At 43.4% G+C, this 27,568-nt stretch overlaps 1 protein-coding gene across 1 annotated transcript; it reads left to right on the top strand.

The window, feature by feature from the left end:
* LOC100604470 (protein lifeguard 1) lies at positions 1–25,945 on the top strand. The gene is made up of 10 exons (XM_030823074.1): positions 1–377; positions 5,161–5,435; positions 9,118–9,196; positions 10,505–10,558; positions 12,054–12,144; positions 16,103–16,140; positions 16,226–16,313; positions 20,069–20,158; positions 22,980–23,027; positions 25,378–25,945. Coding segments are annotated over exons 1-10 (915 nt in total). The 5' UTR covers positions 1–375; the 3' UTR covers positions 25,528–25,945.
* Positions 25,946–27,568: the final 1,623 nt, after the last annotated feature.

Raw genomic sequence — 27,568 nt, 5'->3', positions numbered from 1 at the left:
CACTCTCCTAACTGTCGCTCAGAACATTGCCTCTCAGTCCCAGCGCCTGCCCAGGCTTTGGATGACCGACCACTGGCTCAGGAGCTGGGAGAACTACTTGAGCGCCAAGTGAAAGCCTCATTTTGTGATTCAGGCACCAGCCAAATATAGTTGCATGAGGAAAACTCAGTTGCCTGTGGCTTTGTTTTTGTTTTTGTTTTTGAGTGCTTTCAAAATCTTGCTGCCTCTCCTCCTTCTGATTTGCAAGACACTGGAGAGGAAATCAACTTGGTTATCTGAGCATCCTCTAGTGCCTCTCAGCTCTGCGTGAAGACCGCTTTCCTCGGAGGAGTCCAAACTTTATCAAAAAGAGAAATATTTCCTTTTCTCTTCACAATGTAAATATCTTTTTCTGTTATTATATAAGTAATAGATGCTCATTGTAAAAGTTCATACTATTCAGAGTGTGTTTCCCAACTCTGCTGGGTTAGAGATGATCATATGAACAGTTTATAGTGTATCCTTCCAGTCTCGGGAAGTGTGTGTGTATGTGTGGGTGTACGTACAACATTAATGTGATCTTGCTCAATGTTATTTTCTAATGTTAGTTTTTAAATTTAAAAGTGTGTAACAGTGAACTCTCCACATCAGTCCATATATATCTGCCTTTTCCTGTGCCAAAATTAATTTAACCATTCCCCTGCTGATGGATATTTAAACTGTTTAAAATTTTTTTGTAGTTACAAACAATGAATGGCGTAATGAACTTCCTTATACATGTGTCTTTGCCTATCTGTGTGGATAGGTTTATGGGATAAATTTCTAAAAATGTAACTGTTCGGTCTAAAGTAAGACACATTTTGAATTCTGATAGATGCTGCTAAATTGCCACCCACCCCCCAAACGTTTATGCCCCCATGAGGGTGTCCCAGGACTGATACTTACTAGGCAAGTAGGCCCAGTGCCTAGGACTCACCATAGTTTTAGGGGCCATAAACACGTTTTAATTTTTTAAAGCAGGAGAAAAAAGTGAATATAATAATGAATATGTAATATATAATGACTCCAGAGAGGATTATATTCATCTTTATACCAATGCACTAATGACATATAATTTTTAGTATTTTTTTGGAGGAAGGGACCCGTGAACACAAACATGTATAGGGTCCATGGAGGTCATTTTGTAGCTCTGAATTCTCTATTATCTATCTCTTCATAGCCTTGCAATTCTGAGACTTATCTTTTTAATCTTTGCCACTCTTTTTCGTTTTTACTTGCAGTTCTTTGGTTATTTGTGAGGTATCGTCTCCTAAGTTTATTGACCATATGAATTGCCTATTTATGTTCTTTTCTGTCTCTCTCTTTGTTTTAGAGACAAGATCTTGCTCTGTTGCCCAGGCTGGAGTGTAGTGGCACAATCATAGCTCACTGCAGCCTTGAAATTTTGGGCTAAAGGAATCCTCCCATTTCAGCCATCTGAGTAGCTGGGACTACAGGCACATGTCACCATGCCTGGCTAATTTTTTTTTTTTAGAAATGGGATCTCACTATGTTGCCCAGGCTGGTCTCAAACTCCTGGACTCAAGCAATCAATCCTCCCACCTTGGCCTCCAAAAACATTGAGATTACAGTTGTAAGTCATTGTGCCTGGCCTTTTCTCATTTTCTTACTGAGTTGCCCATCTTTTCTTTGTTAAAGTTCTTCTTACAGTATAGTAAATATCACAAATATTACACTTAAAATTTAGCATTTTGGCCGGGTGCAGTGGCTCACACCTGTAATCCCAGCGCTTTGGGAGGCTGAGGCGGGCGGATCACGAGGTCAGGAGATCGAGACCATCTTGGCTAACACGGTGAAACCCTGTCTCTACTAAAAATACAAAAAAAAATTAGCTGGGTGTGGTGGCAGGCGCCTGTAGTCCAGCTACTCGGAAGGCTGTGTCAGGAGAATGGCATGAACCCGGGAGGCAGAGCTTGCAGCGAACCGAGATTGCACCACTGCACTCCAGCCTGGGCGACAGAGGGAGACTGTCTCAAAAAAAAAAAAAAAAAATTTTGCATTTAATATTTGTAATGGTATCTAAAGTGCTCCTGTATCCCAAATCTGCCAAGCAGTTGTGTTTTTTTGAGACAGAGTTTTGCTCTTGTTGCCCATGCTGGAGTGCAGTGATGCAATCTTGGCTCACTGCAACCTCCGCCTCCCGGGTTCAAGCGATTCTCCTACCTCAGCCTCCTGAGTAGCTGGGATTACAGGCACCCATCACCATGCCTGGCTAATTTTTGTATTTTTAGTAGAGACAGGGTTTTGCCATGTTGGCCAGGCTGGTCTCCCACTCCTGACCTCAGGTCATCCACCTGCCTTGGCCTCCCAAAGTGCTGGGATTACAGGCGTGAGCCATTGGGCCCGGCCAAAGCAGTTCTTATATGGTATCATTCTTGCAAAGATTTACACAAATATTCCTGGTATTTTCTTGTAGAATATCTACGGCTATTACTACTCATGATAATATCCTTAGTTCATCTGGTATGCATGTTTGTATAAGATGTGAAATAGCTATTAAACTCTATTTTGTTTTCCAAGTACATAGTTAATTTTCCCCGACCATGGGACAATAATTTGAAATTTCACCATTATCAAATATTAAATTCTCCTTTGTACATCAGTCTGTTTCTTGAATTTCTTCCAACTCATTGATCTATTTATCTATTGCCACACTATTACCACAGTTTTAATTATAAAGCTCTATAATCTTTTGATTCTGATAAAAGTAAATCACCATCCCCTCCACCATAATCCTCCTCCTTCTAATTTTTTTTCTTGATTATTCTCACACCTTTACTCTTTCTGATAAACTTTGGAGTTATATTTTCAAGTACTGAAAAAAAAATCCCAATGAATTGTGTAAAATTTGGAGATTGAGGAGAATGGACATCTTTCCCACACTGCATCTGCTTCTCCAAGAGCTGGCATTTTGTTCAGACCTTCTATTTATGCCTTTCCCACTTGGCCTTCAGCTTGCCTGAGTCTTTGCTCTCTCAGCAGTGTCCTTCTTAAGCCCCTTTGTGACTCTCTGTGCAACTGGAGGCCAGCAGCAGGGGCTTGCCTGAGACTTCATTTTACCCAGAAGGTTAATAGGGGCCTTTTGCTTTCAGTTTTTTGTCCATTTAGTAGTGGTTTTCTTTTTTTGGTTTTTGAGATGGACTCTCACTGTGTCACCCAGGCTGGAGTGCAGTGGTGTGATCTCAGCTCACTGCAATCTCTGCCTCCCAGGTTCAAGTGATTCTTCTGTTTCATCCCCCCGAGTAGCTGGGACTATAGGCGTGCGTCACCACGCCCAGCTAATTTTTGTGTTTTTAGTAGAGATGGGGTTTCACTGTGCTGTCCAGGCTGGTTTCAAACTCCTGACCTCGTGATTTGCCCACCTCAGCCTCTCAGAGTGCTGGGATTACAGGCATGAGCCACCGTGCCTGGCCTAGTAGTAGTTTCTTAGGAACTGTGTTCAGGCTGGAAGGCATTGTGGCAAAGCCCACTGCCATCTCATATCTGGATTTCTGGTCTCTGCCTCTCTTTGGCTTAGTCTGGCCCATTCTCCACACTACCTAGAGTAACCTTTCTTTCTAGGAGATCTCCAAGGGTCCCTGCTGGGAAACCTTCCTTGATTCCCCATTGTATTAGTTTCCTGTTGCTGCTGTTGCAAATTGCCACAAACTGAATGACTTAAAACAACACACATTTATTATCTTACAGTTCTGGAGGTCATAAGCCTAAAACCAACCTCACTAGGCTAAAATCCAGGTTCTGGCAGGGCTGGTTCCTTCCTGGAGGCTGTAGGGGAAAAGCCATTTCTTTGCCTTTTCCAACTTCTAGAGACCACCTGCGTTCCTTGGCTCATGGCCCCATTCTTCCATCTTCAAAGACAACAATTGTATCACTCTGACCTCTACTTCTGTTGTCACATCTCCTTCTCTGACTCTGCTCCTCCTGCCGCCTTGTTATACCTATGATCATAATAATCTTTGTGATCTGACTGGGCCAACCCAGATAATCTAGGATAATCTCCCCATCCCAAAGTCCGTAACTTAATCACATCTGCAATGTTCCTTTTGACATGCAAGATAACATAGACACAGGTTCCAAAAACTAGGACTTGGACATCACTGGGGGACTGCCATTCTGCCAATCACACCCATGGCCTTCAGGATGAAGTCCAGACTCCTTAACTTGGCTTGCCAGCCTTTCAGAGGCATGCCCACTACTTCTCCGTGTAACCTCATTCCACTCTCCCCTTCAAACTCCCTGCTCCAGGTACATTTCTGGAACTTGCCCTCCCTGCCTTCTCCAGTCCTGGTCCAGGCTGGTTCCTTGTCTGGAAAACCTCTCCCCACCTCTTCACTTGACTAATCCCTACTCACTTCTAGCCATGGCCTAACTTTCAATTTCTCCGGAAGCTTTTGACAACCTCTTCTACTCCCTGCAAGTTCCTCCAGATTTCCTTCAGGGCTCTCAGGACTTCCTCCAATGTTCCTGGTCTGCTTATATTGCCTTTTTTTTTTTTTTTTTGAGATGGTGTCTCGCTCTGTTTCCCAGGCTGGAGTGCAGTGGCACGATCTTGGCTCACTGCAAGCTCTGCTTCCCAGGTTCAAGCGATTCTCTTGCCTCAGCTTCCCTAGTAGCTGGGATTACAGGTGCCTGCCACCACGCCTGGCTAATTTTTGTATTTTTAGTAGAGACAGGGTTTCACCACGTTGGCCCGGCTGGTCTTGAACTCCCAGCCTCAGGCGATCCGCCCACCTCGGCCTCCCAAAGTGTTGGGATTACAGGTGTGAGCCACCGCACCCGACCTATGTTGCCTTTTATATGATTGCTTGATTATACTCTCTTCCAAAATGTAAGCTCTTTGAGGGCAGAGACAGCAAGGGCAGCTTCATGCTTGGTACTCATTAAGTTTTTGCTGAATAAATTTTATTAAAAAATTAATGTCATAATACAATAAAATTATTTTACTCCATGGGTTTCATCTTAAATGTTATCATTCATTTAACAAATATTTACTAAGCACCAACTTGGTAAATACTGAACCAAGCCAGTTAAAATTAAGAAGAAATCGCCTGATGATTCTGAGGATGCTAAGGTTGTAGAGGTGTGATCATAAGGCCATGAAAAACAATTCTTCCCCTCTAGGAAATTGGACTTGGAGGTCAGCGAACCAATAGACTTTGGTTCTGGAGATCATCAACATCTGATTCGGAAAGCAGCAGATAAAAGCATCCAGTCCCAATCTGGTGAGCACTACACACCTTCATCTTCAGCTGGCCCACAAGAAACTCAGGAGAAGCCACGGCCAAAGGACACTGAGCAGTCGAATACCTATGTGATAGAAATTTCAGATGACGTCACCCCAGGCGATAGCAATGCAACTTTAGGCAATCCTTTCTCAGACGCATCTGTCCGCAGAGGTGAGAATAAAGAAATTACCTTTTTAGAAGAGAAGAGCACATGTTCTCTTAAAATGTTTCCACAGAGTAGATTGTCAGATATAATTTTGTTTTTAGTTTTTCTGAGTCACGCTTTCTCATAAAATATGATGTAGGACTGCTATAATTGACTGCTTCCAAGTTGTCCAGGGCATTCAGAAACTCATAAGAAACATATGGTGAATAACTTTTTTTTAAGGAAATATGAATTAATCATGGATCATAAAATGTTTTTACTTGTATAAAAGGTGTTACCACAATATTGGCTTAAGTTTTAAAGTGTCCACTCTGCCACCCTTAGGCCTTCTGAGGGCCTGGACAACTTGCAGGTGGACTGTGAGCTTTGAATCCTATTGGTCTCCCTGTGGCCCTCACCACTCCTTTCCTGTGGCTGGAAAGCTGCCTTTTGAAGCTCTAGCCTTTGAGGTAGGAGAAGGAAAAGGCAAACAGCCAAAGGCAAAGTAGAGCCAAGAGAGGGCTGCAGGTATCCTGAGAGTTGACCAAGCCAGTCTTCTTTTCAGAGGCATTTCTAGAAACCCCACCCACAGTTTTGAACGCCATGTCATTGACCCACCTGTATCACATGGCCACCTCTATCTGGAGTTGTTCAGCTGAGCCCATTGCCACCCTTAACAAGATCTGGGTCAAATAGTGAGGAAACCAGGGATATTGGATGTCACTAAGCCCCTGGCTGTCTCTGAGATCAATATCAGGCCTACACAGGGTGTTGTGCAAGGGCAACGCTGTTGCGTTTCGTCCTTACAGCAACCCTACAAATACAGAAGTTGTATTGCCATTTTACAGGTGAGAAAATGAGGCTTAAGGAGTCTAATCGAATTAGTCTTTCAGGTCTAATTGAAAAATATGTAGAGCCTCCTTGCCAGTGTAAGAGTCAGTTATTTATATCTGCCTCTCCTGGAGGGCAGAGGCTGGCCTTTGCCCAATTAAAAAAAATATAGTATATGAAAATATGAAAGTGTTGTGGAGAAAAGGAAAAGTATAGCAGGGTAATGGATTGAGTTATGGGAGCTGTAATTTTTTAAAGCAGCATTATGGAGATACAATTTGCAAATCATAAAAATCCCTTTTTGGTGTACAATTCACTGGTATTTTGTATATTTAGAGTTGATAACCATCAACATGATCAATTTTAGAATATTTTCGTCACCTCAAACAGAAACCCATACCCAGACTAGGCGCAGTGGCTCATGCCTGTAATCTCAGAACTTTGGGAGGTCGAGGCAGGCGGATCACTTGAGGTCAGTAGTTCAAAACCAACCCGGGCAGCATGGTGAAATACCATCTTTACCAGAGGGAAAAAAAAAAAAAGAAAAGAAACCCATACCCATTTGCAGTTACTCCCATCCTCCCTCTCCCAAACCCCTGCCAACTACTAATCTACTCTCAGACCTCTCTATGAATCTACTTTGAACATTTCATGTAAATGGAATCATACAACATGTGGTCTTTTGTGATTTCCTTCTTTCGCTTAATGTTTTCGAGGTTCTCCCATGTTGTAGCACGTGTCAGTATTTCATTCCTTTTATGAATGGGCCGTATACAATTCCATTGCCTGAATAGAAAACATTTGTTTATACATTTATCAGTTGACAGACAATTAGATTGTTTCTACCTTTGGGTTGTTTTGAATAATGCTGCAATCAACATTCATATTCAAGTTTTTGTGTAGACATATGTTTTCATTTCTCTTGGGTAGATACCCAGGAATCGCTGAACCATAGGATAACTCTGTGTTTCACATTTTGATGAACTGCCAAACTTTTCCAAAGTGGCTGCACCATTTTACATTCCAAGCAGCAATGTATGAGGGCTCCTGTTTCTCTGCATCCTTGTCAACACTTGTTATTGTCTGTCTTTTTGGTTATAGCCACTCTAGTGTTCGTGAAGTGTTATCTCATTGTCCTTTTGACTTGCATTTCATTAGCGAATTTTCTCTTATACTTATTGGTCATTCGTATGTCTTCTTTGGAGGAATGTCTATTCAAATCCTTTGCCCACTTAAAGAAAGCAGCAACCATTTTATTATCTCTCATAATTCTGTGGGTTGACTCAGTTGGTCAACTCTTGTGCTGGTCTTGAGTTGGGGGCTCTCATTCACTTACAATGAGATGGTAGCTGAGGCTGCTATGGCCATTATGACTCCATGTTATGGCTTGCGATTGGTGTTAGTTGGGGATCCAAATTCATCCTTTTGTAGGTGTATATCCAGTCTTCCCAGCACCATTTGTCAAAACGATTATTCTTTCTTCATTGAATTTTCCTGGCACATTTGTTAAAAATCAATTGACCATAAATATAAAGGTTTGTTTCTGGACTGTCCCTTTGATTCCATTGATCTCTATGTCTGTTCTTGTGAGCCTGGGCCACATTTAATATTTGTTCCCCCACAGTCCCTGCTACATAGCAGATGCCAAATTAATGTGAGCTAAATGAATATTTTAATGTAGGCAGCATACACTTGGTAATATATGTTCTGGTATTTTTATTAAGACAGTTTAGACCCACTGCTTTGTTGTCATACTTCCTATGCATAGAAACTGCTCAGCAAAAGGACAGCCGATGATCCTGTAAGTTAATTTTAAGCAGCATTACTTCTTTTTTTTTTCCTTTGAAATTGGGATAAAGCCACACAAAAGGCAAATTGCCATTGCCAGTGCCATATTTAGAGGGCCCAGGATGTAAGCAGAAAGAGGTGCCCGTGTGCTGTGCCTTGTATGTTGGCCTGTCATTCTCTTGGAACTCTTTGGTCTCATGTACAGTTCGCCAAGTCATCTATTTCTGCATCAGGATGCAGAAGAGAAGAGAGTTACTATAGGCAGGTAGGCTGGAGAGAAAAGTGGCAGAAAATCTCCACAAACTCTCTGCAGCCCAAGTCCATCTCCAGGGAGACACCCCCTCTCCCCACAGTCCTGAGGCACTGCTGCTCTCTGGTGAAGGGAGGTAGTGTCGCTGGATCCCTAATGATGGGCCTGTGACATGGTGAGGCTTTCAAATCATGTTTGATCCTAAGGAGGATGGGGTGTGCATGACAAGGAATTAAATTCCTGAGTTTGTCTTGAAAATTGTGGATTTTGGCCAGGCATGGTGGCTCATGCCTACAATCCCAGCATTTTGGGAGGCCGAGGCAGGTGGATCACCTGAGATCAGGAGTTCCAGACCAGCCTGGGCAACATGGTGAAACCCCATCTCTACTTAAAAAATACAAAAAAAAAAAAATTAGCTGGGAGTGGTGGTAATCTTAGCTATTCAGGAGGCTGAGGCATGAGAATCGCTTGAACCCGGGAGGCAGAGGTTGCAGTGAGCTGAAATTGTGCCACTCCACTCCAGCCTGGGCAACACAGTGAGACGCTGTTCCAAAAAGAAAGAAAAAAAAAAAAGAAAATTCTGGAGCTCCCATGAATAAGCCATCAGATCTCCAATAAAACACCTCTATCCAACCATCTGGATTGAGTGCGCTCTAAAAGTTCTATAGAGCTGCATTTTTGTTGTTATTCTATTTGCTGACTGTAAACTAACACTGCCTTTCCCATCTTAAAAAAAGAGCAAAAAAAATTCCTTTTATTAAATATCAAAAATAGATCATTACATTTATGTTGTTACTTTTGACTATTGTGTCATAAAAATAATGTTTCTGTCTCCTCAGCTTTCATTATCAAAGTGTTCCTCCTCCTGTCATTTCAGTTGTTGCTCACTGCAGTAATTACCGGTGTGTTTATTTTCTGGTAAGTCTTTATGACTGATGTAGAATTAAGTGTTAGGTTGTTCACATTAATTTTTATTGAATCAGCTTAATTTAATTTTGATCATTTAAAAATAGTTTGTCTGTTTTTGTTTTTCTGAGGCAAATCCTAGACCAAGGTGGTGGTAGATTTCTAGAATTTTACTTTCACTTCCTAACCGAAGCTAAAAAACTTTTTTTAAACTCTTATTTTGGACACTGCTTTCTTTTTTATTTTCTTCTGAGCTGTTTCAACAGTAAAACTGGATAGAGAAGAAAAGGTGAGCCTGGCGTGGTGGTTCATGTCTGTAATCCCAGCACTTTGGGAGTTTGAGGCGAGCGGATCACTTGAGGTCAGAAGTTTGAGACAAGCCTGGCCAAAATGGCGAAACCCCGTCTTTACTAAAAATACAAAAATTAGCCAGGTGTAGTGGTGGATGCCTGTAACCCCAGCTACTCAGGAAGCTGAATCAGGAGAATAGATTGAACTTGGGAGGTGGAGGTTGTAATGAGCTAAGATTGAGCCACTGCACTCCAGCCTGGGCAACAGAGAGAGATGCTCTCTCAAGGAAAAAAAAAAAAAAAAGGTGAGATTATGGAGACCTTGGAGGCTGGAACAGTGTTAAATTCAGAAATTATTTGAGGGGGCTGGGTGCAGTGATTCACACCTGTAATCCCAGCACTTTGGGAGGCTGAGGTGGGAGGACTGCTTGAGGCCAGGAGTTTGAGACCAACCTGGGCCACATAGTGAGAACCCCATCTCTACAAAAATAAAAATAAAAATTAGCCAGATGTGGTGGCACATGCCTGTAGTCCCAGCTATTCAGGAGGCTGAGACAAGAGGAATGCTTGACCATGAGTTCAAGGCTGCAGTGAGCCGCGATCATGCCACTGCACTCTAGCCTGGGCAACAGAGCAAGACCATGTCTCTAAAAGACAAACAAAAAAAAAGAACTTATTTGAGGGTCTATGATCTGTCACTGCTTAAACATATCCTAAGAAAATCTGTATTTATAAAACAAACAGATGAGAAGTTGAGTTCTTTTGCTTTGCACACATATCAATCTCAGCATTTTAAAAATAAAAACCTTTATTAGGACATTTGCATTCATCCAAATTTTACTTATAATTTACTATGAATATATCTATTTTAAGAAAAAGAATGTTTCACTGTTTCATTCCCCATCCGTCATTATTCATCAGTTAGGGTTTCTTCCTTTCTTCTCATGATATTGCTTTATTTCTACTTAAATATCATATTAGTTAGTGAAATATTTATTGTGTGAAACTGTATTAATTTTTTTTTAACAAGGGAGGCCTTAAAAGTTTGGGTGCTCAAAAACCCCTGGTTCATCTATACAATCTTGTAAGTATCACCGGACTTAATACAATGTGTTTTTTCTACTGTCTATTGCCTGAGATTCTTTTACTATTCAAAATGAGGTACAAGGTACAGCATTCTTGAAATGATACAATTATAGGGATGAAAAATAAACAAATTAATGGCTGTCAGGAGTTAGGGTTGAGTGTGTGGGTGTGGGTGTTACTATTGTCAACCTAAATTAACGATAGAGAGAGAGGCTTCCTGCAGAGTGTATTCGGAAGTGGCAGGGGCATTGCGAGGTGGGATACACAGGCCATGATGGATGATGGAGAGGTTGGGATAAGAGGAAGCCTTTAAAAGGCAAAGATAAGTCTGTAAATTATTTTGAAACAAAGATCATTGGTCACAGGGGCTTGTCACGGGAGCTGGTGCTAACTTATTGGTGGAGACAGCCATTGCCAGGCAAGTGTTTTTGTGAGAGCAGCTTGGCTGGAATGCTGTGATCTTGAGGAATTTTTTGTGATATACCCTGTTATACACATGTGGGCAGGACACGTAGGGACATGTGGGGCATACAGAAATTTCTTGCAGGTTTTTAAAAGGTCTTTGGCCTAGTTCTTATCTTAGATATACAAGATCCCCTCCTTCATGACCTCTGGCTCCATTCTGGGTGTGACCTAAGTGACTCCATCTTGGCACTGGTGACTTTCACACTATACAGGGCTGGGGCAGTATAAGAGAGGTCTTTGTGCATGTTTTCTTGAAGAGATAGTTCTGAATCTTGATTGTGATGGCGGTTACATGCATCTGCACATATATTTGTGTCATAATTCGATGACAGAGATGATATATACACTGTATCAATGTCAAATTACTGGTTTTGGTACTGTACTATAAATACATGAGATGTAACCACTGGGGGAAACTAAGTGAAGATTTCACTGGACCTCTTTATCTCTCTGCAACTTCCTGTGAATCTATAATTATTTTAAAATAAAAATATTTTAATGCCCCATAAGCTACCTGTGGATGGAAATGAGAAAAGTTAATTTTAAAAGCTAAGAAGGCCAGGCGCGGTGGCTCACGCCTGTAATCCCAGCACTTTGGGAGGCGGGCGGATCACCTGAGGTCTGGAGTTCGTAGACCAGCCTGGCCAACATGGTAAAACCCCATCTCTACTAAAAATACAAAAATTAGCCGGGCGTGGTGGCAGGCGCCTGTAATCCCAGCTACTCGGGAGGCTGAGGCAGGAGAATCGCTTGAATCCGGGAGGTGGAGGTTGCAGTGAGACGAGATCGCGCCATTGCACTCCAGCCTGGGCGACAAGAGTGAGACTTCATCTCAGAAAAAAAAAAAAAAAAAAAACTACGAAAAGGCAAAAATAATAATTAACATTTTTGTTTATAATACTATGAGATAAGTAAGATCATGGTAATTATTACTATGATCTATATCTACATCTATTTATCTCTGTATAATATATGCTATGATATACTCTCTGAAAGCAAATAACACGTGGTTTTAAATTATCCTCCAGCCCAGCGTTTTTTGCCGTACTTATTATACTTGCTTGCTGTGGGAATCTCCGCCGTCAGGTGCCTGCAAATTACATTCTCCTGGGATTGTTTGTAAGTAAACCTTGACAGCACCTGTTCTAGTTCACCTCTGAAATATATTTTTGTCGCATTATTAAGTTCATTCATTTTATCGTGGAAACTCTTCCTGTGGAATAATACAGATAGAAATTACTTGTGAAACGTTCTCTTGGCGGAATTATGTTTGTAATGAAGTAGTAAACTTATGAGACGGTATCACACCCTTTGAGCAGATTAGGGGATCTGGGGATCTGGGCGACTTCGTGCTGGCACACTTGCCTCTGATGAGGGCACCTGGGGGCGCGCACTCCCGAGTCTGGGCTGCCCTTCAGGAACAGTTAACCTGACTGTTGCTGGGACCCCTCTCAGGCGCAAACACATTTTGTTATGGAGAGTGGGTTCCACGTCTAGTTCACAAAGTCGTGTGCAAGAAGTTTATATTTCTTTATTCTTGTAAAATGTATTTTATTTCTTGTTCAAGTCCCACTGGGAGCAGAACCCATCTCTGAGCTAGGTTCTTCCTCATTTCCACAGCTTGAGATGCATCTCAGCTCACGAGGGCTTTTCCAGCACCGCAGAGTCAGGGGCTGAGAGCGCTCTCCTGATTTAGCTGCAGCCTGGTTCCTGGTCCCGGGTTCCGGGTTCCCCAGCGCCTCATTGTGGTGGCTTCCACTCACAAGGCTTCGCCACATCTGCCCATTTTCTGTCGTTGATGCCACCCTAGACCACAGAACCCAGGGTGGCTCCCTTTCTTGCAGCCAATTCCTTTCTGTGCTGCCCACAGAAACCCCAGGATCGTGCCAGCTCTCAGCAGGTACCTGAAGCTCCTAGATTTTTCTAAACCTGAATAGAACTCGAATTTCCACCAGTTTTCCTGCATTCCAACTCAGGGCTTAACTCCCCAAAGGTCGCAGGGCTCCTCCCCAGGGACCCGGCATCCTTCAGGAGTCAGGCGGAACAGTCAGGCCAAACTTCCTGCCTCCCGGGGGTGTGGTCTCTCTGAGGCTCACAGATTGTAACTCCGAGAGTGTTTGGGTCCTCTTATGAAAACCTAGAACCGTCTCAGTATGATTCAGGAGGTTGTCAGCAAACGATTCTTTCTTTTTTTTTTTTTTGGAGACGAAGTCTCTCGCTCTTGTAGTGCAATGGTACGGCTGGAGTGCAATGGTACGATCTCGGCTCACCGCAACCTCCACCTCCCAGGTTCAAGCGATTCTCCTGCCTCAGCGTCCCGAGTAGCTGGGATTATAGGTGCACGCCACCACGCCCGGCTAATTTTTGTGTTTTTAGTAGAGATGGGGTTTCACCATGTTGGCCAGGCTGGTCTACGAACTCCTGACCTCAGGTGATCCGCCCGCCTCGGCCTCCCAAAGTGCTGAGATTACAGTTGTGAGCCACCGCGCCCGGCCAGCAAACGATTCTTTTTTTGGGAAGGCTGGCATTTCTTCCCAAGCAGTGTTACCATTCTTTCATGGGAAGATTTATTTACCAATTGATTTATTCCCCATCTGATTCCAAATCAGACTTGAAGTGGCTTATAAAAATATCCATAATATACGAAGATAAGATCAATTAATAGAGAAATCTGATGAAAGGAAAAATAGGGTAGAAAAATAAAGATAATGGTTAGATTTCGTGCACAAAATGCATGAAGTCCTATGCACGCGTCTGGAGCCTAGGTTTGGTTCTCCGCCCCCTGGTGGTCAAAGCGAGCAAGAACACGTGACCGTTGGTGAGACTCAGCACCAGTACCGTGTAGCGACCACGGGGATTTACATGCTGGGAGGAATAGCTGGCTCCTGAGGCTGGAGAAGACGGGTTGCCTGCTGTCCACATTTGGACATTTCCTCACCTGCCAAAGCATGGAGGAGGCTTCCTTAGCTGGTGTGGGTGCCCTGCTCACTGCCCAGGCCAGCAGTGGGGTGTCCCAGTTCCTGCACTGACAGCACAGATCACACTCAGAACGGGGCGGGGCTGGAAGCCAGACGGAGGCGGGAATCTGGGAGCCGAGACGGTGGGGAAGGGCGACAGGAGGGCGTGCCGGTTTCCCAGAAATGTTTGAGTTTTTTACTTAAAAATTTTAAATGGCCTTAACGTTTATTACAAGAGATAAAAGTTATTGGTCTCCAAGGAAGCTCTCATCTCTGAGGTTTTGCTGTTATCTCAAAGCAAGTAACGGCTTAAAAGAGGAGATATTATACAGAGGCAAAGCATTAGTTGTTTTCCAGACTTAACGTCATGCCCAAGGGTTAGAAGACATATGGGAAAAAGCCCATTTCAGAAAAGGAGTTGAGGGAAAAAAGGAAAACACATTCACTGACAACAGCTTTTGTCCCATAGAATTTTGGCCTCTTGAGCCCATGTTCTGAGCTCTTGAAGTCTTCAGACAGTTGTGACTTCCACGGCCTCTTCCTACTCTCTCTTCCACTCTTTCAAAAACCGAAAGCCATTTTCTAGCTTGAAACCATTTACTCTTCTCTCTCCCTGTCTCCTCCCAGTCGCTCCCAATTACACATACAGTCACACATTTACACACACGACACACAGTCACACACACCCCACACCCCCTCACGCCATTCACACCATACACACCCCTCATGCCACATACACACACAGTCACACACACACCACACATTTACACACACCACTCATAGCACACACATGCACGCTCACACACTTACACAGATTACACAGACACACAGGCACGCACACCACACACACCTCACTCACAAACTCACATATACACCACCCGCACCACACACATGCACACCTCCTTCATGTGCTGCTGGAGCTGGAGAAATAGGAAGCAACTGATCCAGTATAAGAGGAAGAAAGGCATCTGGAGAGGAAGGTTGGAAGCGAGCACATTATTAAATATCATTTGTACGGAGTCTGGATACACTGTTTTCCCTATAATGGAAATAGAGATAGCCTACTTCATTAAGTTTTACAAAGTAGAGAATCAGGCGATTACCCACTGGGTTTGGAAATGCCAGAGGGGTGACCCAGGACTTTGGAGACTCCACTTCTTTCCCAGCCTCTGCTCCTGGCCATCCTTGGCCAGTGGGAGTTCAAAGCCTTCTCTTGCAGGCCTCGTACTAGGATGGGCCTTCATTTTTACCCCTGGAGACTGGAGGAGTCTTTCCCGGCTCTGCCCGTGGACCAATGGGTCAGCCCAGTCTCTGGATTTGCCTCTGGCAGAGCAGCCTTGGAGCTGGGCATGCCTTCAGCCCTGCAGCCACTGCTCTGTCGTCCTCACGCCTTGGTGGGCCTGACTGTGGGCCTGGGCACAACCTCAGTGCCTTTCTTGGTCTCATCCTCCAGCCTGACTGCCTGCTGGCTCTCAGCCCCTGCCCCTATCCCACCTTTCCCTGCACCCCTGGCTCTATTTGGGTGATGACAGTCCTCCTAAGCCCGGGGCTGGCCCCTGCAGGTGCAGCTCCACACTCTGCTCTGCCAGTATCTGCCCTCTAGCCCCATCTCCGGCCCTGGCAAGGCCTTGTTTCTCATCCCATGTTTGAGGTTGGAAGGCTCTCCCTCAGGTGCCGTGGAAAGTGTCTGTACCCAGAATGTTATGAAGTTTAGATACCGCATATCCTGTCCTGATGAAACATTGATACCGGGTGGGTGGTCCCCTTTGATGAATGACAATATGGTCTACAAATGAACCTTTTTACCTTGGTTTCTACATTCATAATTAATACATGTTTAATTCACTGAGCATGTTAAAGTTACTATTGTGTTCAAAGAAATGTTTACTAATAAATAAAATTTTCTCTTGTCCATCCTAGGGAGGATATTACGGAAATATTGAATTCTATTTATTCCCCATAGTCGCCCTGTGGCTGTGTATACCAGGCTGTGCATATTCCCCTTTGCTCCCTAGACCCTGCTCAGAAGCACACCCCTCAAATCACCTCTTCTGGATTCCGGGCTTCGCCCCCATGCCTCGGGATGCAGGCTCCTGATTTATTGTGAATTTTGTTTTTAGACAGCTCTTCAAGGTCTGCTGCTAGGAGCCATATCAGTGTGAGTCTTTGATACACATTTCCTTTGATTTGTGTGTGCTTTTCTTGGAATGTATGTGAACAATAATCACAGTCTCTGGTTTTAGTTTCTACAAGGCCGAGGAAGTGTTATGGGCAACAGCTGCAACCACTCTGGTGACGCTAGCACTCACTTTGTTTGCTCTACAAACAAAAGTAGGTATTATTTAAGGGAGTGTTCCAGGTATGTCCCTTTGTCCCCAACCCATTTTCCTATGCCTTCCCCTGCTCTCTCAGTACTGGAGGTCTCACCTCCAGGGCCCTCTTGCCTTAGGGCTTTCCATGGGCTTTGGCCAATGGGGAGTTCCAGCTGGAGACAGGAGGCAGGAAGAGAGAGGCACTGATTCCTATGGCTTCCTCCCAATGACAAGTTCTTCTTGGGCTAGCGGTGTGCCTTAGCAAGATTCACTGCCTGTCACAAGGTGGCCAACTCAACACAACCTTCTGGGCTCCTATGACTGCCCCTTCTCCTTTCCCCTTTGGGCCTGGGGCTGGTAACAGCTCTTTGGCTGGCTGCCAGCCTAGCTTACTTCACTACCTGTTCTAGTTGCCTGCAGACACTTCTGTGGAGAGTTCCTTTACAAACAAATCCTCCTCAAATCATCCTATTTGAGTGTGTCATCTGTTCCTTGCTGGGGCCCTGACTGATACAGGGAATTTAAAAATTTAAAAGTTGTACAGTTTACCAGGCTCCAAAATGCCAAGATGTCCCAGAGAACATCTCATAATTCGAGATTATTACAGTTGAATTGTGAGATGGCTCAGCCTCTGTCCAACCATAGGGTGTTCTTGAGATCTGATGCAGCATTTCCTGCGGCCCCTCCTTTCAGTTCTGGTCAATTGCCTTTTGTAAAGCATGGGCTGGCCTTAGTCAGGTAAATAACTTACACAGAAGGGAGTGCATTTCCCAAGCTGTTTGGCACACATCATAAGGAAGATCTTATACACATGCAGAATTTTAGCCTTTTCCTGGTGGAAAAAGAAGTGTCAGAGAGACAGAAGGATCTACTAGATATTTAGTCAAACTGTATCAAAAGTTAGAGATTCAACTTTAATTCATGATGAGATCAGTATTTGCCATCTTAAAGCTGGCCATTTGTAGAAACCAGCCTATTTGTAAATAGACAGGCTTCCTTGCAATGAGTAAGGTGGGCCACAGTTGAATGCACAGATTCCTTAAACCGTTTAAAATCCTCTAAGCTGGCCAGGCACGGTGGCTCACGCCTGTAATCCCAGCACTTTGGGAAGCCGAGACGGGCGGATCACAAGGTCGAGATCGAGACCATCCTGGCCAACATGGTGAAACCCTGTCTCTACTAAAAACACAAAACTTAGCTGGGTGTGGTGGCGTGCACCTGTAGTCCCAGCTACTCAGGAGGCTGAGGCAGGAGAATCGCTTGAACCCGGGAGGTGGAGGTTGCAGTGAGCCGAGATCGTGCCACTGCACTCCAGGCTGGTGACAGAATGAGACTCCATCTCAAAAAAAAAAAAAAAATCCTCTAAACTGCCAGAATACTTTTTGAAAAGCCCATTAGTATTTTAAGTCACAGGTAACCTATGACCTGGGTTCAGGGGAGTGAATATTACATTGCAAAGTATTTTATTTAATTGTTTGTTTGTTTATTTATTTTTGAGGCAGGCTCTTGCTCTGTCACCCAGGCTGGAGTGCAGTGGTGCAGACATGGCTCATTGCAGCCTCTACCTCCAGGGCTCAAGTGATCCTCCCATCTCTGCCTCCCAAGTAGCTGGGACTACAAGCATTTGCCACCACGCCTGGCTAATTTTTAAATATTTTGTAGAGTAGGCATCTCCCTATGTTGCCCAGGTTTGTCTTGAACTCCTAGGCTCAAGTGATTCTCCCTCCTCGCCTCCAAAAGTGCTATGATTACAGGCATGAGCCACTATGCCCGGCCATAAAATATTTTAAAGATGGTATTCACACTGATGACTTTGAAAGGCAGCTGAACCCATGGTCAACCACATTTTTCTCCCTTATTAAGTAATGTGTTGGGGATGGCAAAATTCAGTCCAACCACAACCCAAGTGATGCAAAGGAAATGTAGGAACACAATGAGTCTGAGTTTTTTCATGAACTCCAACTGTCCACTTAGCAGGGAGAAAATTAACTAAATGTCCATTTGGTTTAACTGCAATTGGACCTCACAGTTGAAGCAGTTCCTTTGGGCTGGGTGATATTGTCATGTGGATACAAAATGCTCAGCTGCTCAGCCTCCCTGTCTCCCTGCCTTTCTCTCTAAAGCGGGGCCTGGGAATATGGGATGTGACTGTGGTTTGTGTGGGCTCTTGGCACTGGCCAAGAAGGGGGACAGGGTGACGATGGGGTGGGGATGCTACTGTCCACCATTGTTCCTGAATGACTGTCACCTGGATCCCAAAGTGACTGCCTGCTCCGTGGGCCTCTGAAGCTGACAACCCCCCACAGGTGTGACTTGGAACCTGCTCTCTCTTGGGCTTGGCCAGAGCTGACAGGGCTCCCCACCTGAATTTACCTCACCCCAGTTATCCTTCCTTAACGATGTCACATCTTCTTTCTGCCAACAAGGAGCAAGCCTTAGGGTTTCACTGTCCTAAGCCAGATTTACTGCTTTCCAGACCTGGGTTGTCCAAGAGAAGTATAATGTGAGCCACAAATGCAAGTCATACGTATAATCTTAAATTTTCTAGTAACTACAGTAAAAAGCCAAAAGGGACAGGTAACATTCTTTAGATAGTATATTTTATTTAACCATATATATATATATATATATATATATATATATATGCAGCATTACCATTTTGACATGTAATCCACATAACCCAAATATGAATGAGATATTTTACTTTTTTTGAGCTGAAATTCGAAATCCAGTTGTGTATTTTACACTTATAGCACACCTCAATTCAGACCAGCCACATTTCTTTCAAGCACTCAACAGCCATATGTGGCTACTGTAGTGAAAGCACAACCCTAGACCAAGTTTATCATGCACCAGAATCACCCCGAGGCCTTGTTGAAACACAGATTGCAGGGCCCTGCAATCTGTGTCACTGCATCAGTAGGTCTGGGGTGGGGCCCGATAATATGAATTTCCTAGGTGGTGCTGATGCTGCTGGTCTGAGAACCGCACTCAGAGAACCAGTGTTTTGGATTATTCTTTTGACGTATTAAGGGTAGGGAGAAAAAGGGGGAAACAAAAGAATTAGGAAAATGCTCCTGCAAGAAAATATACTGAATTAAAGGCTCTTGTTTGTCTGCATAATCTAATTTTTTTTAGGCCAGAAGATAAACATCCTCTTTCTTAAGAAAACCTTAATCTCCTTAGGCTGATTTGGGTCACTGATTTATAAAGACAAAAACAAAAATCACATCGATACATTTCCAAATTACAAAAGAATCATTAGCAGTAACTTTTGGAAGCTTAGTATATACTTTTGTTAAAACGTATGCATATAAATGTGAAAAAGATAGCCAGTTCACATCTTGGCATATTTCACTCCACTAATGTTTTCTATGTACATGCTTTTGAACATATGAATGATTATGATCATCCTATATCTTCAAATATACATCCTACTTATTCAATGTATTTTTTTATTATGGGAAATTTCATATAAGTACAAAAATAGAATAATGTAATGAACCCCCAAGTACTCATTACCTAGTTTCCAAAATTATCAACTCATGGCTACTGGCATTTCACCCATACTTCTACCTTTTTCTCCCAGTCAACATAACACTTTTTATGTAGCACTTTTTAGTGGTTGGAGCTAATGAATTTCCATGGTTCTTGGAATTGATCAGGGTAATTAGCAATGGGCCAGTTTCTACGGGGTATAAGATGCATCTTTAAACATCCTAAAATTTCTTATAGATAATAACTGAATTGTTTATGCTGCTTATGTTTCCTCAGTGGGATTTTACCTTGCTAAATGGAGCACTGTTCGTTTTCTGCTTCGTGCTTTTAATCTATGGAATTATCTTAATCTTCGTGCGATCATATGTAAGTGAGATCTTACTGGGAAACCTCAGAGAATTGTTAAACATATAGATGAAGTGCTGGTTATGTTAGTCTGGGTCCTCTGAGAAGCAGACATGGAGTTGGGGATAAGTGTGCCAGGATTTTAGTAGGAGAAATGCCTATGAGAGAAAAGGGGCAAGGAGCCAAGAGCTGGGGGAGCTGTCAGACCATGATGGCATATCAGGCCTCGAGTGAAGGAGAGGGAGGGGAGGCTGGGTGGGAGCATTCTAAACATGGTGTGGTCTGAAGGCAGCTCAGCAAGGCCATCAGGAAGTCCTAGAGCTAAAGTCAATCATCAGGGTGGTCCCGTGTCTTCCAGGAAGGGCCCTGTTGCTCCCAGCAAGGACTGAGAAGTGGGAAGCATGGCCTAAGTGCAAACTGCAATGGGTTGCACAGCACAGCATCTGTGCCTGTGGTCAGTTCCATTCCTCTCCTGGTAAATGAAGGTCTGTGAGACAGATCCTAGTGGACCCCACAGTGGTCGTTAGGAGGCACCATGGACAGAAGCTCTGGTGCGTGAATACTGAGCTACAACCCTAGACAGTTGTCCTTCTCCAAGAGGGTCTTGAGGTGAACCTACCCATGAGGGCAGGCCAGATTCCTTCTCCTATATTTGGGTGCTGCTTGTTTGAAGTAGCAGGAGTGGTACAGAAAGGCTTGTTTGGGCCTTTCTGATAGCAGCCTAGAGGAGGCTCCTTATTTTCCAATTCTAGTTTTTTGTTTGTTTTTTTTTTTTCTTTAATATATTCATTGAATTCTTACTAGATATTGGTCATAGACCTATGTGTTTTTCACAAAACATCACATTCAGTTCTGACAACATTCCTGAAAAGTACATAGCTCATCTATTTTATAGAAAAGAAAAGGGACTCAGAGAAATTAAATAATTCATCTATATCCCACAGGGAGTGAGTGGCTGGGGTGGCACTGAGGCCAGGTCAGGGTGACTCGAGTGACCATGCTCTTCCCACATCATTGCACGGTCCATGGACTGACTCTGAAGGGCTGTAGAGACCGAGAGGTGTGATCTGGCCTGGTGTTGGCAATCTGTGAGTGGCCCCTATGTGGAGGCCCTGTTGGAGGCCAGATCCACTGAGAGCTGGTCTGGGGCCTGGGACCCTTTTGGCTAAAACCTTAAGGCCAACTTGGTCCCAATGCTGAACCAAGGAGTTTCTTTGGCAACAAGTGGACTATTTACACGATCTTCAGACATACATAGAATGAACAGTTCTTCCTGGATTGGTTTAGTGTTATGAATGACCCCATAGGCTTAGAGCTAGGAAGGTGGCACCTGCACTTTAGAGATAAACTCAAAGGCATCACAAAGATGGGCCTTAAAAGGCCCCAGCTCTCTACTTATTAATGACAGCAGAGATATTGGTAGTAATAATGCAAATATTAGGTGGGTTCCATAGGTCTTTACAGTATAACTTAGGTGAAGTTAAAAAACTGTTTCCTACTAGATAGATAGATCTTAATTCCCATTCTAAATTTTCTTTCACGAATATCTACAATCTTGCACACGTGTTCAAATGGAAGACTTTGTTGAAGCCATTCCCTAAGTCTACATGCTTGTTGGACGTTGGCAATTTTGAAACCTTTGGACTCCTATGATCAGGTGTTTTCTTACTATTAGCTCAGTCTGGAAATACTGTGTCTCCCAGACTGTGTCACTGGCTTCTGATCATCTTCACCAAGAACCTATCCTTGTTGAAAGCTGGCAGTGCTTTGCCCACCCCTCTCAGAACCAGCTTTCTCATCCTGAAGAGTTAATGCCATATTTTTTTCAGATGTTGTACTCCATTTTCTAATCCTCTTCCCCAGTAGAACTAAGCCATTTGGCATTTAGACTAGTTCCATATTCTGACCAGGGCTGTTTGTGTTGCAAGGAACAGATACCACTCAGACTAGCTTGAGGCAAAGAGCCAGAGAAACTCATGGACCTCCTAGGTGGGAAGAAGAACTGGGATTCCCAGGAACGAAAACCCTGCCTTCCTTTCTGTGGCTGAGTTGACCAGCCACCTCTGCTTATAGCAGTAACAGTGCCAGCACGCGCTAAAGGTACAACAGCCTCTGCTACTTGGTTCCCTCTATCCTGAGAATTGATTTCCAGCTGGACTGGTGCATCTGTCTAAGCCCACTCACATATCAGAAGTCCCTGATCGGTCATCAGACTCACTGTTTTTGGAGCTGGGGTCTTCCACTGCTTGTCAATCAGCTCTAGCTAGGATGTGTAAAGGTCATTATGACCCCAAGGCTTCCTGTTCCATGAACTGAGAGGAGAGGGCAGATTCTCTAGAAGGGCTATGTGGATGGGGCAAGAAGTGAAATACATCTAATACATTCTACTTGCCCTGCCATGCATGAGACGTTTAGCATTTACTTGGTGAATATTATTTAGCATGTGCAAGCTTGGTTTTTATTTGCTTGCTTATTGGAATTGAGTGGGTGCTGTTGACTAAGAATGCTATCATGGACTTTGGGGACTTAGCGGGGAAGGGTGGGAGGGGCGTGAGGGTAAAAAGCTACATATTGGATACAGTATATACTGCTCAGGTGACGAACGCACCAAAATCTCAGTAGTCACCACTGAGGAACTTATCCATGTAACCAAAAAGCACCTGTTCCCCAAAAGCTATTGAAAGAAAATAAAATTTAATTAAAAAAAAAAGAAAAGATGAATTCCCCCATAGATTCAGCTTTCCTAATATTGGTTCCTTATCTGGCAGCAGTGACCTAAGTGGCCCCTTTCATTATTCCAAATATTTTTCTTCATATATAGCCATATCTTTTCTCTTTGCAGTGGCTGCATCTATTGTATGCGGGACTCGGAACTGTGCTCTTCTCACTCGTAAGTCCATTGCTCCATCTCTTTGGTAAGAGTGTGGTATGTGCATTGACAAGCCCTTGTGCTAAGCCTGGAGTCACATGGGGTTAGGAATTCACTGGAAACTCTTCAGCTCCCTTTTAAAGGATCATATTTAAAACCATTACCCGCAGGAGAGCCAGATGGTCTTCCAGATCCACGAAAACATCACTTTTGTTGAAAGAGTGAATATTTCAGAAAAGAATGAAGAATTATTTATAAGCTTTGAAACTTACTGTAGCAGGGGTGTGGTTTCTTTTTTGTTTCTCCCTCCAGACCAGTTTCTATTCTTTCACAATAGAAACTTCTCCTAGAGAACTGGTGGAAGTCACTGCTAATGTATCTGGGAATGTCTTTCCTTCCACTTAGTCCCATCTCTTGCTGTCATATCTTTAAAACTATTTTAAGGAATGTTTTATTTAAAAAGTAATACATGCACACATTTTAAAATTCAAACAACATAAAAGATTATAAAATGAAAATTAAAATCTTTCTCTTATCCCCTGTCCCTAGAAGGAACAACTGTTAACAGTTTCTTGGAATCCTTTTAGAACTTCTTTACACACAGGCACCATTTCTTCTTACACAAACGTAGCTATACTATGTATAACATCCTGCCTTTGCTTTTTCACTTAAAAATAATGGCCTCCACATATTAGCAGACCTGGTCCAACTAATCTTTTTCAAGGGCTGCATGGAATTCCATTTCATGCTTTTATCATATCACATCTTTCAGGGTTTTGTTGTTGTTTGTTTGAGACAGGGTCTTGCTCTATCACCCAGGCTGGTGTGCAGTGGCATGATCATGGCTTACTGCAGCCCTATCTCCTAGGCTCAAGCGATCCTCCTAGCTCAGCCTCCCCAGTAGCTGGGACTACAGGCACATGCCACCACATCTGGCTGATTTCATTTTTATTTTTAGTAAAGACAAGTTCCTGCTATATTGCCCAGGCTAATCTCAAACTCCTGAGCTCAAGCAATCCTATCTGCCTTGGTACCTCCCAAAGTGCCAAAATTATAGGCATGAGCCACTGTGCCCAGCCAAGATTTTATTTTTTAATATTATTTATTTTCAAAATTTCCAAACATATCCAGAAGTATTGAGAATGGTGTAATGAACCCCATATATTATCATTAGGCATAAAAACTATCCACATTTTGCTTCCTTTTTATTGTTGTTGGAGTTGTGTTACATCTTTCAACCAGGAGGTTAAGGTTAAGCATATACATTTCAGACGAGATCGGATGTGTTTAGGGTGGTATGGGTGTAGACAAGGTTAAGCATATACGTTTCAGTTTTCTCATTTCTTTTCCTATTATAAAGGGAAATTATTTGCATTCATATTCCTTTATTTCTACACTCTCGGACCTTTTGTGTTGATGCTTGCTGTGTTGATGCTTGCAAACAACGTTTCCATGCAAAAGTATGTTGATGTTTCTGTTTCCCGTTTGCAGGCAGAGTAAAAACGATTGTAGACTCAAACGGGTCTATCCAATGCCAAACAAATTGCTGGAAAAAGAAATTGAATTTTGGGGGAAGCTTAAGTATCAGAGTTGGGGCCATGAGGGTGAGGCAGGGTGCCTCATTCCCAAATGCTCACACGAGTCTGAATCCTGGCTGGGGCTTCCCTGTGGGTTGGTTTTGTCTTGGGTGGTATCCTGAGCCCTGTTCCTCCTGGACGAGCAGGGCACCACTGGAGTGAGCTCATCTCACTCTCCCATGTTCCTGTATGCCCTCAAGCACATAACCTCTCCCGAGAAGCTACAGTCCTAACCATCCCATGCATGTCTGTGAAATGATTGAGGGTCATTATATCCCCTCTTACAAGAAGTAATGAATTAAAGCCAGAGATTTCAGGAGGCAAGGGAAAGAAAACCACTTCTGCAAAGGAGCTGGGACTCCAGGGTGATAGATGAAGGCTGAGAGCAAAGCTGCATCCTCTGCCATTGGGGCTTTTTTTTTTTTCTTTTTTCATAAAGATGATGAATTTATCCCAGTTTGCCTGGGACTGAGGACTTTACCAGAATATCAGAGTCTTGGGCAAATTGGAATAATTTGCCACCTTAGCTTTCTTTCCTTCCAAAGGTGCTGAAATGAGACACAGGGAGAAAGGGGGGAGAAGGGATTTGCAGCTCAAGTGAGGCACCTGCTTTTATAGAGTACAAACTTGGGGACCCAGTGACCGACTGGGGCCGTAAGAATAACATATTCGGCCCAAAACAGACTTTCAACAGTGTTTCTCCTGATGCTAAAATATTTTTTTTCCAGATCATTTGGGACACTTATTTCATAGAAATGTACAATTTAAGTAGCTAATTCTTCCTTTTCTTCAAGTACTTGGTGATGGATGTGCAGCTCATGCTGGGAGGGCACCACCATTATTCCCTGAACCCTGAAGAGTATGTTTTTGCTGCCCTGAACATCTACTTGGACATCATCAACCTTTTCATTTTTATTCTGCGTCTGATTGGACTGGGACGGTAGTGACACAACCAAAGCTGGCTCGTGCGGAGAAGAGGAAGGAGGGGTGCTGTGAAGTGTTGCCAGGCTCAGGCATGCAGAAGTCACCACTTCAGAAGCTCTTTTATTTAAAAAAAAATTTAAGAATACTTATTTTTTTGTCAAATGAAACCAAGCATTGAGTAGATGATAGCTGTAGCTGTTTTTAGTTCCATTGTCACATAGCAAAACTTTCTAGGGACATTTCTAATTTTTATAGATTCAAAAGATGAGTATCATAATCACATACTTACAAACATTTGTAAGATGCCCATTCCTTTGTTGGAGTTTTCTGAACACTATTTAAAGTTGTAAACAACACATCTCCACGTGAATACAATTGACTACAGAAACCTACATTTACTTCTTTCTCTTCTCTTGATTTGGACATTCTGTGGGAATATTCTGGCATCTGATATTTTTAAAGAGATAAACCAAAAGATAAATCAAAGAATTCTGCCTTTCTCTTGGATTCCGGAGTCAGGCTGGAGAGAATAATAGCATCCATCTGGTGGGGTATAGAGAGGTTTAATCAAGTTCATGTACATGAAAGGCTCAGGGCAGAGCGTTAGCTGCTATTGTCACCATCCCACCCATGCTTCTGGGCTTAACTTTGAAACTCAGAGACCACTTCCTCTGACTGTTGGATAAATTAGCCTCCTTTGGAGTCCCAAGATATTTTTAATTTGATTTTTATTTTTCATTGTGATAAAGTACACATAGCATAAAATTTATCATCTTAGCCTTTTTTTTTTTGAGAGGGAGTCTCACTCTGTCGCCCAGACTGGAGTGCAATGGCACGATCTTGGGTCACTGCAGCCTCTGCCTCCCAGGTTTAAGCAATTCTCTTGCCTCAGCCTTCCGAGTAGGTGGGATTACAGGTGGGTGCCACCACACCTGGCTAATTTTTGTATTTTTAGTAGAGACGGGATTTGACCATGTTGGCCAGGCTGATCTTGAACTCCTGACCTCAAGTGATCACCCACCTTGGCCTCCTGAGGTGCTGGGATTACAGGCCTGAGCCACCGTGCCTGGCCCATCTTAACCATTTTTAAGTGTACTGTTCAAGTAGTGTTAAGCGCAACCAATATCCAGAACTTTTTTTTTTTTGAGACAGGTTCTCACTCTGTCATCTGGGCCGGAGTGCAGTGGCACAATCATAGCTCACTGCCTCAATCTCCTGGGCTCAAGTGATCCTCCTGCCTCGGCTTCCCAAGTAGCTGGGACTATAGGCACACACCACCGTGCCAGGCTTTGTGTGTGTGTGTGTGTGTGTTAGAGATGGGGTCTCACTATGTTACAGTGGGTAGCTAGTGTGGTATGAGCAGGATGGGAGAGGGGCCCCCCCACCCCCGCCTCACACACACCAGGAGCATTGGGTGACCATCAGGTGATGGTCAGGCGGTTGTTAACTGTCTCTCTAAAGTAATCATTGGTCACAGCTGGCACCAGGGAAAGGCCATCTTCTAATAGATAGAAAACACCTGAAACTGGTGATCAGCCACTTCCCAATAAGATCTTAGGAGTTGGGAGAAGAGATGCAAGAGCCTGCAAGTATGCCAATGCATAAAATCCCAAGTTAAAAGGTCAAATTTCGCACTTGATTTTCAAGCCGTCTGCTTGGCCCTCTTTCAAGTATACTTTCTTTCCTTCCTGCTCTAAAGCTTTTTCATAAACTTTCACTCATGCTCTAAAACTTGCCTCCATCTTTCCTTCTGCCTTATGCTCCTCAGTCAAATTTTTTCTTCTGAGGAGGCAAGAATTGAGGTTGCTGTAGACCTGTATGGATACTGATATGTTCTGCTGGTAACATACTTTGCAGACCTATGACTTGGATACTTGCCACTGCTAACAACTATGTTGCCTAGGCTAGTCCTAAACTCCTAAACTCAAGCAATCCTCCTGCCTCAGCCTCCCAAAGTGCTGAGATTACAGGCATGAGCCACCACTCCCAGCCCAGAACTTTTTTCATCTTGCAAAACTGAAGCTCTATATCTATTAAACAACAAAAAGTTCCATAACATTT

This window comes from Nomascus leucogenys, chromosome 11 (genome assembly GCF_006542625.1).
Source record: "Nomascus leucogenys isolate Asia chromosome 11, Asia_NLE_v1, whole genome shotgun sequence".
NCBI classification, from domain to species: Eukaryota; Metazoa; Chordata; class Mammalia; order Primates; family Hylobatidae; genus Nomascus; species Nomascus leucogenys.
Note: the sequence above shows the minus strand (reverse complement) of the source record. Positions and strands in the feature narration are given on the sequence as shown.